Genomic DNA, 17094 nt, shown 5'->3' with positions numbered 1-17094 from the left:
ATTAATCACAACCAAAACAAGTTGTGTACTGTGTATAATTATGTATATATAAATACACACATGCATGTATATGTTTAAGAATTTGTTACATATTTGTTACATACATTATACATTTTATATATATATATTTCTTAAATATATACATGCATGTTTGTGTATTCAGATATACAGTGAGGAAAATAAGTATTTGAACACCCTGCTATTTTGCAAGTTCTCCCACTTAGAAATCATGGAGGGGTCTGAAATTGTCATCGTAGGTGCATGTCCACTGTAAGAGACCTAATCTAAAAAAAAATATCCAGAAATCACAATGTATGATTTTTTAACTTTTTATTTGTATGATACGCCAAGTTTTTGTGCCGTCTAGTGGTTTAGAGGGAAATGAAATCAAAGGTGCCTTAGACCGCCCCAGGGTAAATGTTCACTATAGAAAGGACAGGATGAGATGATAAAATGCAGAATAACAAAATGAAAACAAAAGCACATCATGTATCTAAAGCTCTCCCTTGCTCTTTTTGTTCTGTAGATGAACGAGAGGGACAGACTGTGGGGCGACTCTACGCTCCCGCCTCCTGATCTCTATGACTACAGTCCTGCAGCAGCCCACCTGACCATGTTAATGTGGCTCCTCCCCTTCCTGCTGCTGGCTCTCCAACTTTAAAATCAAGCAACCAATCGAAGCACCACAGGACTGGGACAGCGTGCGCGTGTTCATGAGTTTTAATTTCCACTTCACAATAACTCGATCAGAGAGGACGCAAGAACTGCTAAACTCTTTGAATATATGAAACCCTGCTCCATTCCTCAACGCAATTTAGTGATTCATCGTCTGGGTGTTCACAATGACTGATTTCAAGAGTTTAAATAATTGTGTGTGTGCGTCTCTCTCATCTTTTGGACAGAAGACGGTGCCCGTGTAAGATAAAACCCCTCTCTCCAAAGAGAGCAACTGAAACGCAGTCGTCGTGCCCACTCTTTGATTATCACAAAAAAAGGAAGGAAAAAAAAACCCCCAACTACTTGTTTATCATCCATATTTTAATATCTATTTTCCCCAGCTCTTTCGAATGGATGGTTTTGGTATGTGTGCTGTATATTCACCCGGATATAAGTGTATTTTGTGATGTTTGCTTGAAGCACAGGAACCAGTGGTAAAAGAAAGGAAACTGATGTAACGCACTAAAAGTGTCCGTGATGAGAGCTCTTTCACGGGCTTCAGAGAGTAACAGAGACGGTCTTTATTTTTGTAATGTGTATTGTTCAGATGTACATCCCACAGGCTGCTTCTCCCAGCAGTCCGCGAATGGCACAGATAAGAAGAGCAGCAGAGGTTAAAGTATCTTGATGAATGCCACGATCATTGAGTTCTTGTATACTTCACCTGTGAATATGGGTGTCTGAAATATTGCATCAAACTGCTTATCGCAAATGGAAAAAGAAGCACAAAACACCCTGTTAAACAAAGCACTTCCTGTTCATGTGAATTCAAGCAGCTTTATCATATCTCCTAACTCCCTGTTTGTCTCAGCCAATCAAAACGAGCACAAGGGTCCATCGATTCTCTCCACTGACTGACGACAGTGTTCTGCATCCCCCATCCCATGAGCACTCGACATCTGCAGTTGTGTTGCTTTTTTTAATCTCGATTGTCCTGCGATGACAAACAAGGTGAGTGAAAAGTAAATGCTTTGACCCTCAATTAACCTCCAGAGACTATTGACAACCAACGACCGGCATCACAAAACGGGACAAAGCATTTCTGTCAAATGGGTTGATATTTGTGGATTTTACTTGTTATTATCTGAAAAATAAAGCTGCCAGATACAGATGTACAGAATAATGTTTGTGTTTCCAAATATGTGCATGGAGTGAGTAAGTGCCAAAGTTTATGATCAGCACATGGAAAATTCTGCAGTGATGGATTGTAAAATATGCTCAAATGATCATTGAAAACAACTGTATGAAAAATATCTGTGAGATTCTTCGTATATACACTATATTGCCATAGACGTCTGTCTTTACATGCACATGAAATGTAATGACATCCTATTCTTAATCCGTAGGGTTTAATATGAAGTTGGCCCACCCTTTCCACAAGGTTTAGGAGTGTGTTTATGGGGATTTCTTACCATTCTTCTAGAAGCGCATTTGTGAGGTCAGGCACTGATGTTGGACGAGAAGGCCTGGCTCGCAGTCTCCGCTCTAATTCATCCCAAAGGTGTTGAGGTCAGGACAGTCAAGTTCCTCCACACCAAACTTGTTCTTCCATATCGTTATGGATCTTGCTTTGTGCACTGGTGCGCAGTCATGTTGGAACAGGAATGGAACATCCCAAACTTGTCCAATTTTTGGTATGCTGAAGCATTGAGTTCCTTTCACTGGAACTAAGGGACAAGCCCAACCCTTTGAAAAACACCCCACACCATAATCCCCCTCCACCTAACTTTACACTTGGCACAATGCTGTCCGGCAAGTACCGTTCTCCTGGCAACCGCCAAACCCAGACTCGTCCATCGGATTGCCAGACAGAGAAGCGTGATTTGTCACTCCAGAGAACACGTCATGTCCACTGCTCTACAGTTCAGTGGCAAATTTACACCGTTGCATCCAATGCTTTTCATTGCACTTGGTGATGTATGGCTTGGATGCAGCTGCTCGGCCATGGAAAGCCATTTCGTGAAGCTCTCTACGCACTGCTCTTGAGCTAATCTGAAGGCCATACAAAGTTTGGAGTTCTTTAGCTATTGACTGCAGAAAGTTGGCGACTTCTCCGCACTGTGCGCCTCAGCATGCGCTGACCCTGCTCTGTGATTTTACATGGCCTACCACTTTGTTGCTGTTTTTCCTAATTGCTTCCACCTTGTCATAATACCACTAACAGTTGACCATGGAATATTTAGTAGTGAGGAAATTTCCCGAATTGCACAGGTGGCAACCTATCACTAGCCTAGAAATCTAGACGCACCCTAGCGGCAGCAAATGTAATTTGCAGCCAGGGTCGTCTAGCAACTCTCCGCTGGCTTGCGAGCTGGAAAAACCAAACTCTGGTCAGGCCAGTCACATCGTGTGTAGAGTCGGTGGGCGGGCTTAACATAATGACGGCAGAGTTGCAGCGGTTCCGCATGCTACTTGTAAACAAAGAAGCTGGCGAACAGCAGTCTTTCAAATCGGCTTTGGCTGTGACTCTGGAAGACTTGTTAAGCTTTTTTTTGAGAAAAGAACAAAGAACGGCACTGAAGTCATTCTTAAGAAAGGAAGCTGTGTTTTGCCGACCGGATACGGCGAAAGTTTAATCTATGAACGAGCTCCGCTTTAACCTTCTTCGTTGCTCTGGTTGGTTGTAGTGCTATCCTATTGCGTGCAGAGGGAATTTGAAAGACAACCGTTTATCCCGCCCCTCGGATTGAGCCCTGCCAATGGTGTGTCCCCAGACCCAACATCTTGATGAGGGGCTGGCTTGTCAGGCTAGCCTATCACGGTACCACGCTTGAACTCACTGAGCTCCTGAGAGCGACCAATTCTTTCACAAATGTTTGTAGAAGCGTCTGCATGCCTAGTGCTTGATTTTATACACCTGTGGCCATGGAAGTGATTGGAACACCTGAATTCAATGATTTGAAGGGGTGTCCCAATACTTTTGGCAATATAGTGTATGAAGATGTCCACATTTTTATTGTCGTCTCACAGAAAAATAAATACCGTTGTAATGAATTATATCTTTAAAAATAGTTGCGAAAGCATTATAAAATGAGCCAAAATAGGGAATAATTAATCATGGGGATTCATAAATGACTGATGTAATCGTGCAGAAATCAGTTCTGTGGGCGCAGATTGTGTGTGGGCCCGCTGATCAGCTCAAGCTGAGGGGGTAATGAGTAACTCAGGGAGTGGAGTAACCCTCATTTATTTGGAGCACAGTTGTTGCATTGCCACCTATGTGCATCGTCTGGGTCACCACACACATTCACACTGCCCTTCAGCATTAACAACCCCAACAAAACAAAACCCCCACAACTGCCGCTAAACATATAGGATATCCGAACACAATGGGAGGAAGACGACAAAGGTTTGCTGGCATACCAAATCACTCAAACCAATGGCTGTCAGGTTATTCAGTGTATGGAATTATCAAGGGACTTTCTGAACAGAACTACTACGACTAAGATATATTTGATTTAATATATGAAGTTTGCACTTTTTCTTAGAAATGCTTTAAACATCATAGACAGTCAGTGGAGAAAAGCTCCGCCCAACACATTGACGGACGTCTTTGGTACGCTGCAGTTTTAAGGAGAAAATACTCAACAATAGAGTGGACTTATGAATTTGCACATGGTGCACAGACATTTTTCCCCTCTTTGGCCTATAATGCAAATCTAGCCTAAAAGGTTTGAAAACGTCTGTCACTTAGCAAAGGACAGCTAGTTTGTAGTTGGATTACAGGGTTGAATGGCTGAGCTTGTCGAATGCAGAAAACAATAATTTGTGTATAAATTGAAAAAATACTTGTACTCACGTCATGTTGTTGAGTCCAAATGATGACTTTCATGGTCCTGTAATTTAAGAATGTTCTGTTTTTTGTTTTTTAAATGGACAATTCATGCAGCAACAGATGCCTGTAAAATGTAGGACAACTAAATGGCACATTCATGATAATTAAACAAAATATTTCTACAACAAAGAATTTGTTCAATCGAGACCTCTACGATGGCTCAGGGCAAACTGACTTTTAAAAGAGGGGATTTGAGGAAAGCGCGACAAACGCAAATATAAAGCTAATGGTGAGCATTTCCATTCGATTATGGAGCAGCAAAGTATCTCTAATATATCTGAGCGGCGAGACTTTGACAGCTCCGTCGTAATCCCATTTCGACTGCGTCTGATCTGAAGAGGCACTAGATAAAAGCTCTCGCCGAGCTGGGGAAGTTGTCACGATGTTGTTTATCCTCATCCGCTTGCTGATAATAAGGACATAATGCTTTTAATCTGTCCCGTCATCAGACAAGTTGAAATGTTTACAATAGCACACTATGCTATGATGATAAATCAATGTACATTAGATGCACAAGTGTTAAGCCATACAGTGCCGTTTCCCCTTGGGCTACACGAACACTGCAAAAGCGAGCTGCTTGTTACCTCATTACGTAAATGATGGGAGATTAACAAAGCACACAGCAATTTCACTCAACATTAAAACAACTGATTTACAGGCAGTCGTCGTCATTTTACCTTTTAATTATAGACAAAATGTCCTATGTCATTCTTTATGTACAGATATAATTACAAGGTCAGTTGAAATTTTCAGGTCTGATTTTTTTCTTTAAAGTAGGCAGCTAGTTTAAAGTTTGTTCATGACATTCGCCATCTTACATACAAAAGAAGCTGCAATGCAGTCACATTTCAAAAGCCTGGGATACTCCTCCCTCCATGTGCAGTAAGTTGCTTAACAGAGACGGCATTCACATTACTGTCCATCACTATGTACAAAAAAACTTGAGTGCACTTGCTGCTACATTATACATATTAACAAACTACAGACTCCGTATCTACAGTATCACTGTATATAGATGGTGCAGTCGGTGTGCGAGGAGTACTGTTTGAGGCTTACAGAGAAAAGCATTGAGAGAATTAGCTTCCATCTTGAAGGAAGAGAGACCAGCTCCTTTCATTAGACCACTTTGCGTGCACGTGTGAATGCGTTTATCCCTTTTGGGCCCTAACGGATCGAAAGAAAAACTAAATCTCTACGCTATTCACTCTGCGACCAGCTTTACATTCGTGCCTGATGGGTGTCACAGGACATGGGTTTTCCATTGACAGATTAATAACATCTTGTTTAGGCTGTCAGTACTAGATGTTTTTTTGTTCTGGTCTAGCGACCTGTGTCCCTTTATTCATGGCACTCTAAACGCACCAAGAACCGGCAAGCAGGTCATCTGTGCAGTCTCAAAACAGCGCGCGGCAGGATAATGAAAGATGTAATGACTGCGCTGCTACACACACTTACACCGGTTTAGATTTCATAATGTCACATTTGCGCACTCTATCTCTGACCTTTCCTTCGCACAAGGCGATCCACTCCATATCCTCGAGAATACCTCCGGTATCCGACGCAGGTCCAGGTTTGTGCATTTGTGTATGCAGATAATCCTTCACCAGCCCAAAATGACATCTGACATTTTGAGAAACCCAAACAAGGCCCTTGCTCGCTGCTGCGTGCCTGCCTGCAGTCTCCTTTTATTTCCTCTTTCCTTGAAATGTGCATGAGAAATGGGCTGAGATTTCAGATGAGAGAGAAGTGAGAGGAAGTAAATGATAAAAGCAGAAGCAGCGCTATCATTATGGCAAACATAAACACTCGTGTCTCAGATCACACGTGAAAAGGAGGTAATTCAAAAGGAAATGGAAGGATGTGAAAAAGCTAAAATGTAGATCTTCTTACTCGGGCAAACATGAAAAGCTCGGGAGAGACGTCACAGATGACCTGTAAAATCAAACGCTTGTAAACATACCGTCATGATTTATTCCAGAGAGTTGGTGCACCAATTCAGAGACACGATTAATTATTATTGGGAAATAAAAGCAATTTGCGGAGGCAGAACTAGTCTACCGCCATGATTAAAGAGACAAAGACCCACTATACGCCTCTAAAACACGCCCTGTAGTGTGTGTGTGTTTGTGTTATAGCCATGCAGCCAAAGACCGTCTCTAGAAGGGAAGTGTTTGTGTGTTGCCTTCAACAGAGATGCAGCAGTGCAAGGATTCCTTCTCCTCCTGATTGTAAAAAGGAAATAAAATAATCGAAATAAGTTAAATATCATAAAGTGGCCCAGGATAAGTCCTATCAGTCAGGGTCACATAGGAGTTCATTTCCTGTAGTGTTCCAGAAGAGATCCAGTTTCTCCAATCAGAGTCTACTTGGCTTCGATAAACCACGCACCCCTTGCTTCTCCTATGAATTTGACCCAGCCATAAGCGCGCGTTCCTGTGACTCGGTCCTGGCAGGGGTCCGAGCTCAGAGAACGAGGAGTAAATGTCAGATGCAGGTGGCGGGCTGTGCTAATGGCTGCTGTTTGCGGCTACGCAACCCTCCCGACTTCTCCTTATATCCCAGACACATCTGCTGAGAGACGTCCACTAATGCACTCGCTACTGCCAGACCTGAGAAGAGAGGAAGACAAAGAGGTGTTTCTGACCGTCATAAATGGCCTCGGCAGCAGAAAGTGTAAAAAATTGTCAGCACTCAGTGTGGGGCCAAATTGCATTGGCTCGCCGACCCACCTGACTGTCCTGGAGGTGGAATACCGCCGGGGCTTCTGGGTAATCTAACAAAGATGGAGAGCACTGCTGCCTTATTCCCAAAACAGGGCTCCAAAGCTATGGGCTTAGGCACAGACTGTGAGAAAGGAGAGAAACAGTTACAAAAAATCCTTCTATTGTGCATTCAAAAAAACCATAATGAATAAGTAATAGGCTATTTTCTGCCTTGGTTTTGAGGCTCTCTGAAAAACACTCAGATTTGATAGGCGTGCCACACTGAACACTTGGAAGTAAACGCCCACGGCTAGGATTGGATAAGATTTGCATATTTAATGAGCTTCAGCTACCGTCCATCCATATGGGTATCGTCTGGGGAAATGCTCAGAGGACTCGCCAAATATCAAACAAACACAATGATTAAATCTCACACACATACACACACTCACTTCGCTCTCGCACTCGCACTCGCACTCGCTCTCGCACTCGCTCTCGCACTCGCTCTCGCACTCGCTCTCGCACTCGCTCTCGCACTCGCTCTCGCACTCGCTCTCGCACTCGCACTCGCTCTCGCACTCGCTCTCGCTCGCGCACTCGCACTCGCTCTCGCTCTCGCACTCGCTCTCGCTCTCGCACTCGCACTCGCTCTCGCACTCGCACTCGCACTCGCACTCGCTCTCGCACTCGCTCTCGCACTCGCTCTCGCACTCGCTCTCACACTCGCTCTCACACTCGCTCTCACACTCGCTCTCACACTCGCTCTCACACTCGCTCTCACACTCGCTCTCACACTCGCTCTCACACTCGCTCTCACACTCGCTCTCACACTCGCTCTCACACTCGCTCTCACACTCGCTCTCACACTCGCTCTCACACTCGCTCTCACACTCGCTCTCACACTCGCTCTCACACTCGCTCTCACACTCGCTCTCACACTCGCTCTCACACTCGCTCTCACACTCGCTCTCACACTCGCTCTCACACTCGCTCTCACACTCGCTCTCACACTCGCTCTCACACTCGCTCTCACACTCGCTCTCACACTCGCTCTCACACTCGCTCTCACACTCGCTCTCACACTCGCTCTCACACTCGCTCTCACACTCGCTCTCACACTCGCTCTCACACACACTAACTCACACACACTAACTCACTCACACCCTAACTCACTCACACCCTAACTCACTCACACCCTAACTCACTCACACACTAACTCACACTCACACACACTCACACACTCTGACTCTCACTCTCACGCCCACTCTCACGCCTGGCCCATAACGTTACAAGTCCGATCATGGCTAAGCTGAATTTCCTGAGTTTCAAATGTCTAAAACTAGCAAAACGAAGATTTTCATTGTGGTCTCAAGACATTTAATGAAAATAATAATGACATTAAAACACACCTAGGCAGTTCCGACACTACATTTTTACCGAATGAGTCACATTCAACAACTGCAGCTGATATTTGCACACCTGAGTCATTGTTATCGTATATTGCTGTATTATGCCATTATCCCATTGACCTCTTAACTGTGGTAAAACCACTGCACCAAATAGCATTTTGTAGAAAAAGACGTAGATAAACCATGTTACTTTAACATATATCACTGTACTGGAATGATTGCTATATTTCAAGGCACTGTACTTTAAATACCACCATAGCATTACCATAGTTCTTGCACACAAAAAAATTGTGTGTTAAAGCATGTGTGGGTTAATGCAGGGCTGAAAGCACATGACCTTCTGTTTTGGAACACACGCACAAATCATATTCCAGCTTTGACCCATTTCACACTCTCATTTTGCCCTCAGTCCCAAGACTTACATAAACTCTCTTTTATATACACACACACACTTGTTCTTTTTGCTTAACTTTCGAGTCTCCCCAGTGTGTGCTGTGTGTATGCGTCGTATTAGTGCGTATGCATCAAAAAGACTGTTCAATGACTGAGTGTTTGTGTGCTTACTGCGGCTCTCCTACCCTCATTCACACATTCTCCCCTCTGTACAGCACACTTGCATATTCATTCCACCTTTTCTTCATATATTCTTCTCTTTAAACCTCTTCTTATCCTACCGAGGCCAGTTCACCCCCTCACTCCTCTCTATCTCTCTCCTCCTCGCACTTTCCCAGTCAGAGCTGGGGGAACGCTATTTATCTTCAACGCCATACACACCTACTCTTCCGGCACACAAGAAGAAGAAACTCCTAGTAAAATTCAATTACAGCCGACGAGAGCAACGCCATGAGTATGGATGGGCATACTGCTATATGTATGTATTCATATATATGTGCGTCCGTTACGTTGCCGCTCAGGCGATTATCTGAGGCAACCAGACTGAGCAAGCAGAAGACAGGTTCTGTTTAATTAACTCTTATAATTAAAAAAGAAAACGAGAGCGACGGCGAGTGAGCGAGCGAGCGAGAAGGCAGAGGTATACGGAGTGTGTCAGAGGCCTCATACTACAGCACTGAATGCTCTGATGTCCACTGTGCTTCCTTTCTTGTTTCGTCGTGTTTACTTTAGTTTCACACCCTCTGGGCCCTTCTATGAGATTTGAGGGAAATAACTGCATTTATAGCTTTTTGCTATCAAGGAGGGCTGGATTGTAATTGTGTTTAAACCTTGATAGCGAGCATAGGACATTGATAGAGCAGGAGTAAAAACTCAGCAAAGAGGTAAATCTAAATCGGATCTTCACTCTAGGGCTGTCATTACAGTGTTAGGACAACAAACACTACAAAACAGTAATTACAAACCAGCAATTCTTGAAATCAAATACAGCTGTTATACTATGTAATGCAGTTATTAGTTACAAATCTCATAGGGAAGTCAAGAAGCCTTAAAACTAAAGTAAACAATTAAAGAAAGCTTCATCTTACTTAGACACTGGAAGTGTGATGGTTTAAAGTTGCTGAGCACCACAGAGAGTCTAAGGGCCGGTTCACACAGAACGCAAGGCACAGGTCAATGGAACATAAAAAAACCCCTGCAAGGTCTAGAGACGTGTTGAACTTATGAGCGCCACGTTTTTAGAATGCGTGTCACGTGCGAGACACTCCAAAAGATGTGAGCGTGATGGTTAAAGATGTCCATCTAGCACGTGTTTACATCGAAAAACTATTGGAAAAGTGGCACAATGGAAAGGTAAAAACGTGTTCTGTGTGAACAGCCCCTAAAGGTGTATTCAGACCTGTGGATCGTTTGCTTTGTTCCCAAACAGGAATTAAAAATATACGTTTATAAACGGACCACAATGTGTCAATACAAGTAATGGGTGAGTAAAGATAGACGACAGACAACAACTCCGCAGGCTTAGGGGTCGTTCACACAGAACGCACTACTTTTCCATTGTTTTCTATGTAAACGTGCTAGACGTATGACCGCTGCACTCGAGTCTTTTGCAGCGTCTTGCCCATGACACAGCGTTCTAAAAACGCGATGCTCAAAATAAAATCATCTTTTAAAAGACTCGTCTCAAGACCTCAAGGTTTTTCCCCATTCCACTTTCCCCACGTTTTTCAAAGCAAAAACATATTCTACCGCTTTCTTTGTAGCTGATGTTATATTACTTTATCATTTTGAGCAGGATACAAAGTTTTGTTGGGACAACATTCTTACCATGTACCCATTTCGGAGAACAGTAATTAGGCTTTCAATGGCAATGGCAGGCTCACCAATCATACAACAGTCATACGTTGGGTTGAATTGCTTTCTCGCCACAAGTGAACGGTCCTATAGTTTGTTTTCAAGCGGCCCAAGACCACCTCATTCAGGCAATCTCAGACCATTTTTTGGGTGCAGATCCAAGCGCATTTTCAGTCTTCATACACTGTTCATACTGTGCAGAAACAAACCAAACTAAGGGAGAACACGCCAGGTTCCAAAACAAACGCTCTAAGTGAACAAAATGAAGGTGTAAAAACGCCCTAAAACACAGAGGTTTAGTCTTAAGTTCTGTTCTAACACCTAGTGAGCTGATATTCCCGGCACAATCCCAAAAATCTACACTACCTTATAGTACACCTCAATTTTGCCAAGTTATCCAGAAGCCTCACATGTATGCTTCACAGATCAGGCAATCCTAGTATTCACTATGGAGAGCTGTGAAAGTTTTCACTAAGATTGCAGATTGAGTTGAGGGAATTATACTTTATTTACTACTTAAAAATCTATAACATTATTTAATTTATAGTACTCTGTAAAGACATCGATTTTCCTATTAATTGCAATTTTTATTTCAACAGATATCAATTCTTAAAATACCAATATCGATCTTTAACTCTATTCCTATTTGCAATGGGTGGATGAAAATGTAGCCTACATGGAAAAACAACTCACTCCACTGCATAGTTTGAGCCCTGTTATAAATGTATAAATTGATGAAAACATACAGCACAACCACTGAAGCACGAGTCTTGATCAAATAACTTTTAATAAAGTTCTTAAGACAAGTTACTATAGGGCTTTTCACACTGCTTAACCCCTGGTTATCATTCTAAACTCAAGAAACGTTTCACACTTGTAATTTAGAAGAGGGTCATTAATGAAAAAACACATACAAACCATATATTGGTGTAAGTGTGTATCTATTGGCTTCATGTTTCATTTGTGGAAGCATTTATATCTATTTGTTATGTTCAAAGACAAAACACGGAAGTTTCATGCAGAAAGGAGGAAGGGAGTTGTAACATTTAATACCCTGCACGGCCAAAAAAAAGTTGCTGTTTGGATTTAAATAGGGAAATGCTTAAGAGTCTATGATTGGATCATTAACGCAGTGATTATTATGTTTCTAGCATGTTATATGTTTGGCAAACTATTACACCTCTTGATGGAGATACATGTTGTGATGATATTTTGATGCATTTTTGGTCAAAATCTTGTATTGACAATGCAAGAGTCGAGCACTCTGTAAAGTCTACTCCAGCACATCCCAAAGACTTTCAATGAATTTAAGGTCTGGACTCAGAGGTGCCAATTCATGTGTGAAAATGATTCTTCATGCTCCCTCCCAACCAGTTTGAGCCTGATGAATATTGACATTGTCATCCTGAAATATGGCCATGTAGGTCTTCCTACATGGATGTTTAAGAAATGAAAAGCTACACACTCCATTAATTAGGCTTAGAAGAACTGTTCCCAAACATATGACATGCTAGAAATATAATAAATCCCTGCAATAATGATCCAATCACTCTTAAGCATTTGACTATTTAAATCCAAACAACAACTTTTTTGGCCGGGCAGTGTATGAGTGAGAGATCAGTAGTAAACTATGCCAAATGCTCCTCTCATGGCATCATTTTGTAGAACATTTATAATGACAATTCTTTGTAAAGAAATATGAATTAAATGTGGGGATACAGTGTTAAGCAAAGCCCTGTGATCTCAAAAAATAGGAGCAGATGTGATTGACTAAGTATGCGTCTTATTTCATTCAAAATATCAACAACTGTCAGTTTGATTTAGCATATTTGATGTGTATTCCTCCCAAAAAACTCTCCCAAAAAACCCAAAAAAAGAAATGACTGTCCATATATGTTTTTATCATAATCAGTTGTCAAATAGTGAAGCTAGAGTTATACAAACCTGGATGTATCCAATCATGGTTGTTGACACCGCAAATAAGGACACTAACCAAGGGTTTAGGAATATGCAGTGTGAAATGCCAGACTACGCATACACAGGAAAATTATTGTAAACCCCCGGGTAAAGCATATGAAATGTGAAAAGTGAAGCAAGATAACTCAGGATTCCGTTTACCGGGGTTTGGAATGATCCAGGGTTAACCTCTTAACAAGCGCCCCATTTTTGAGAATTCTTTGAAAACGATATACCCAAATGAAAATGTCTGCAGCTCTTAAACCCTATGGTCTATATTCATAAACCTGGTCTTATTTTAAACTAGACACTTGAAATATTGCTACCCAAGAGTCATAATAACTCAAAGTAATATGGGAACAGAGTAATATACATGTAAATATACATGTAAGTGACTCACGTTTTTTTTTTTTTTATTTCACTTAGGGAAAAAAATATTATAATTTAATGTTAAGAGCCTGAAAATAACTTAAATATAAAACTGAATGTCTAATGTCATGATTCAAATATGAGGATGATTCTCTCAGTAATGTGGCTTCTGTGAGCTTTTATGTCAAGAAAAGTCTAGGCGTCATTTCAAAAAGGCCATTTATTTCAGAACATTTGCTATTGTAAAGAGTAGTTTTTCATTCAAATAAATCTGCAATAAACTGCAATAAACTACTAATTATAATGGATAAACAGTTACTGAAAAACTAAAGCAACTATTTACAGAGATTACAAAGTGTAAAAAGCTAATTTAGCTGATAATAAGTGTCAGTAAGAGTCTGCGCGCTCCACTGCAGTTGCGCCATGGAGAACGCGCAGCCAGCGCACAAACAGTATTCATCAAAGCCTACTTACGTAAACTGCGCAAGATAATGCCTTTTGATTGGTTACTAAGTCCATCAATCAAACCTTTGTTGGAAAGGCATTGGCTGGGCACCGAGTGCCTTTATCCAACGAAAACCATGGGCGCAATGATTGACAGCTCACCAAGCCTGTAAGGCACTTCCTCTATATGATGCATCCCAGAAGAGACTCTGATTGAAGGAGAGAGACGAGGGTTGAACCATTGCACGTGGGAGAAACTATTCTAGCAGGGGGAGTTTGCCAGACACGGATTAGAATCGATATTTCATTGAAAATGGACATGATTGATTACGCCAACTCAAAACTCTCTTGCAAACAACGGAGGATTTTTAGTTTTTTGCCTATTTTTTCGTTGTTTTGGATTAAAAAGTGGGATGCATTTTGAAGAGTGGACTCTTACACAGAGATGTATGCGGGTGTTTATTGGATTCGTCCGATCTGATCTGAACGACAGGAGATGAAAGATGAGTATCGCTAATATTTTGCTAATGTTTACATGGACGGTCCTTTAGCGTTTCATTTAACCCTTTCCTCTCTGGTGTATTTATTGCAAAAACAAGTTCAGAACATGAATCTTGAGTGTTTTAGCTTTCAAATGATGCATAGTTTGTGATAGTTGATTAAATATTTTGTATAAAACAAAAGTAAATAAAAGTACACACCCCCCCACTTCCGTCAACCCCCCCGCCCACGATCCGATGCGGGTTAAGAAGTTAACCATTTCAAGAGCGAAAAGCCCTTCTGAAACGCTTCCCTCTATAATTAACAACATTAGCAGAGAGAATTTTAAAGCGAAGCAAAATGGACGTTATAAATAATACTGTACATATCAAATCAAGAGCTGGTGAATCGCAATCAAAGCAGGAAATCTATATTGATAAAAGCCCATCCATTTAATGAAAAACTGACTATTTATTTTTGTGCTTATTTAAGCACTGTATCATTAACTTGGCAACATATGCTAATGGAAACTATTGGATTATCTACTGTGCTTCACATTAGAAGCGCACGTGTGACCAGGCCTAAGAGAGTAGCTATGTAGGGTTTTAAATGACTTTTTATTAGGTTGCTGTCTTAGAAGGCAGTTGCTTATGTAGACAGCGACACAGCTCACTAGGTTTTGGACAAAGCCAGTGACTCAGCTCTCAGTTCATTCCCAACATTAACATATGCAATAACTGCACTCCCTCTTAAAGCCAACTCTGATGTCAGCATCCGAAAGGTCACGCTAACCTTCACGTTTCCACCAATCAGGTCTGGCGGCTCCTCGTCTGTCTCCAAGGCGACGTTGATGGTGGCGAATGGTCGGCTGGCCATCTGCTGCATTTCTCGCAGGAGTTGCTGAGAAAGAGAAGAGGAAGATTATCCAACAGTGTTACATTCACACACAAACACGCATACGGCTCTGTGCGCCGTTAAAGCCGAGATCAATATAAAGGTGAATTTTGAGACAACACAGCTTGAAAGAGATGCAGGCGGAATTTAAAAGAGAGAAGGCCAGATTGAAACAAGCTTGTGAGCACATAAACACATAAAAGGACCATCTAAGAGGAAGTCAAACAAAAGGGAACTGTATCTCTGCACAGCCTTTTAACTGTCAGAGACGGAGAGAGAGCGTACTGAGAACAGATCAAACACTCGTTAAGCATAATTGATGCCACTCTTTCCTTATATCTCAGGGAAAAAAGGATGCAAACATAAATTGGCACAAATTATCTAATAATGAAGGGAAAAAATGAAAAAGTAATATGCAGGTATGGAACATCTGATAAGTGTTGATATAAAAATTTCAAGAGCTGTGCTCAAGTGTTTTTTTTTTTTTGGTTGTTATTTTGAGATTTTCTTCTTTTCAGATGAAAACAGTGAGTGAATGGAAATTATTGAAGGACATGTGACCGACTCGAACCGGCATCATTCAGGAGCACCACATATCCAGAAGAAAATCACAATAATATTTTCCTTTCACACTGGGCGCGATTTTGACACGTGAATAATTTGCGCAATGGATACATTTTTTTTTTGTTCCACACCGAACGCGAATGTGCTGCCATGCTTTTTTGTCTTCTGCTTCAATGTCGATTTTTTTTACTCTACACAGCGATAGAAAATGCTTCAACCAATCAAATACAAGGAAACAAAGGTGACGAAATGTCCAGTAGATGCATAGACAGTAAAAGAGTAGATGTCACTAGCTATTCAATCAACATTAACCTGCCAGTTATCGCATTTCTCACGACACAAGATTACAGCTCCTGTGGAGCACATGCAAGTCGCTTTAGGCTACAGACAACGATAACATAGCCTAACCTTTTGAGTTAAAACTAGATTTTTTTTCTAAACCTAATTGTGTCCGCTACTATAGAAAGTAAATGTGTTTCCGTCAGTACAACTGTGGCACTTAAATGTTTACATTGTGACTCAACTGGAAACAGCTGGAAACACAGCTGCTCCGGATCGATTGGTTCCCTGAAGTTTGTGGTTTGTCTCGTCAGATGGGATGCTACTGTCTCTAAATGAGGTCCTCAAATTGTCCCACAGACATTCGAAAGTAAGTGTGGAACTGGCCATGATAGAGTGTTAGCTCCTGTACAAGATTAATATACTCCCCTTCAGACTCTCTGTTCTTTTAAGACTGAGTGCACACAAAATCTTCTTTTCGGTCTTTTAAATAAAATGAAAAGCTCGTCTTCACTGGATGATGAAGTGTCCATGTTTTCTCAGCTGTCGCCGCAAATGTTTTGGAATGTCGGAGCTCTGAAACGTCAGACATCGCAAATTTGTGTCGCGGCTGATGTGAATGGTTCAATTTAAATGAATTTAAATTTAAATAAAAATAATTACAAAAAAATATTTTCTTAAATGTTCATTTGTTCCATGTACTATCACCCTGCTCAATTTAAATAGGAAAAGCAAAATTTTTAGGTCACTGTTTTCACATTTATTAATGTTAGAAAATGTTGCCTTGGTAGCTAACTAAAATTAAATAAGTATTTTTAGTACTTCAACTTAAACTTATCATATTTTTAAATGAATATTAATTACTTATGTATAAACATACAGTATCAAAATATTAAAACTTTTTATATTTTTATATTTTGCAAAATGAAAAGTAAAATGAAAACTGAAAATAAAGCCAATCTACTTATCTACATTCATATCCATCCATCCATCCAATGTAAATATGGTTTTAAACAATTCTTTTTTATCTCTATCCAGCTACCCGTGCATCCATCCATCCATAAATGTAAATATGGTTTACAAAACATCCTTCTTTAAACTGCATTTTTACTGAGTTTAGTTCCTACATCAAACATTTTGAATTTAAAGTTTTTGAACATCGCAAATGCTCCCACGGGACTGTCTCTTGCTCTCTGAT

General features: G+C 41.1%; 2 protein-coding genes across 5 annotated transcripts in view; one reads left to right on the top strand and one right to left on the bottom strand.

The window, feature by feature from the left end:
- Positions 1-1835, top strand: part of gfra4a (GDNF family receptor alpha 4a) — a 145321-nt gene extending 143486 nt beyond the window's left edge. For all 3 annotated transcript variants that reach the window (XM_079842384.1, XM_079842385.1, XM_079842383.1), the window contains exon 8: positions 527-1835. In XM_079842384.1, the coding sequence (XP_079698510.1) occupies positions 527-661 (135 nt within the window). In that variant the 3' untranslated portion in view covers positions 662-1835. The remainder of the gene's footprint in view (positions 1-526) is intronic.
- A 2752-nt stretch (positions 1836-4587) lies between these two features.
- Positions 4588-17094, bottom strand: part of atrn (attractin) — a 95458-nt gene continuing 82951 nt past the window's right edge. For both annotated transcript variants that reach the window (XM_079842622.1, XM_079842623.1), the window contains exons 27-29: positions 14952-15059; positions 7282-7396; positions 4588-7161 (exon numbers count right to left, since the gene is read on the bottom strand). In XM_079842622.1, coding sequence (XP_079698748.1) covers positions 7037-7161; positions 7282-7396; positions 14952-15059 — 348 coding nt within the window. In that variant the 3' untranslated portion in view covers positions 4588-7036. The remainder of the gene's footprint in view (positions 7162-7281; positions 7397-14951; positions 15060-17094) is intronic.

Source organism: Gobio gobio (genome assembly GCF_949357685.1).
Source record: "Gobio gobio genome assembly, chromosome: 18".
NCBI classification, from domain to species: Eukaryota; Metazoa; Chordata; class Actinopteri; order Cypriniformes; family Gobionidae; genus Gobio; species Gobio gobio.
The sequence above is the reverse complement of the archived record's forward strand: the minus strand, read 5'-3'. Positions and strand labels throughout refer to the sequence as shown.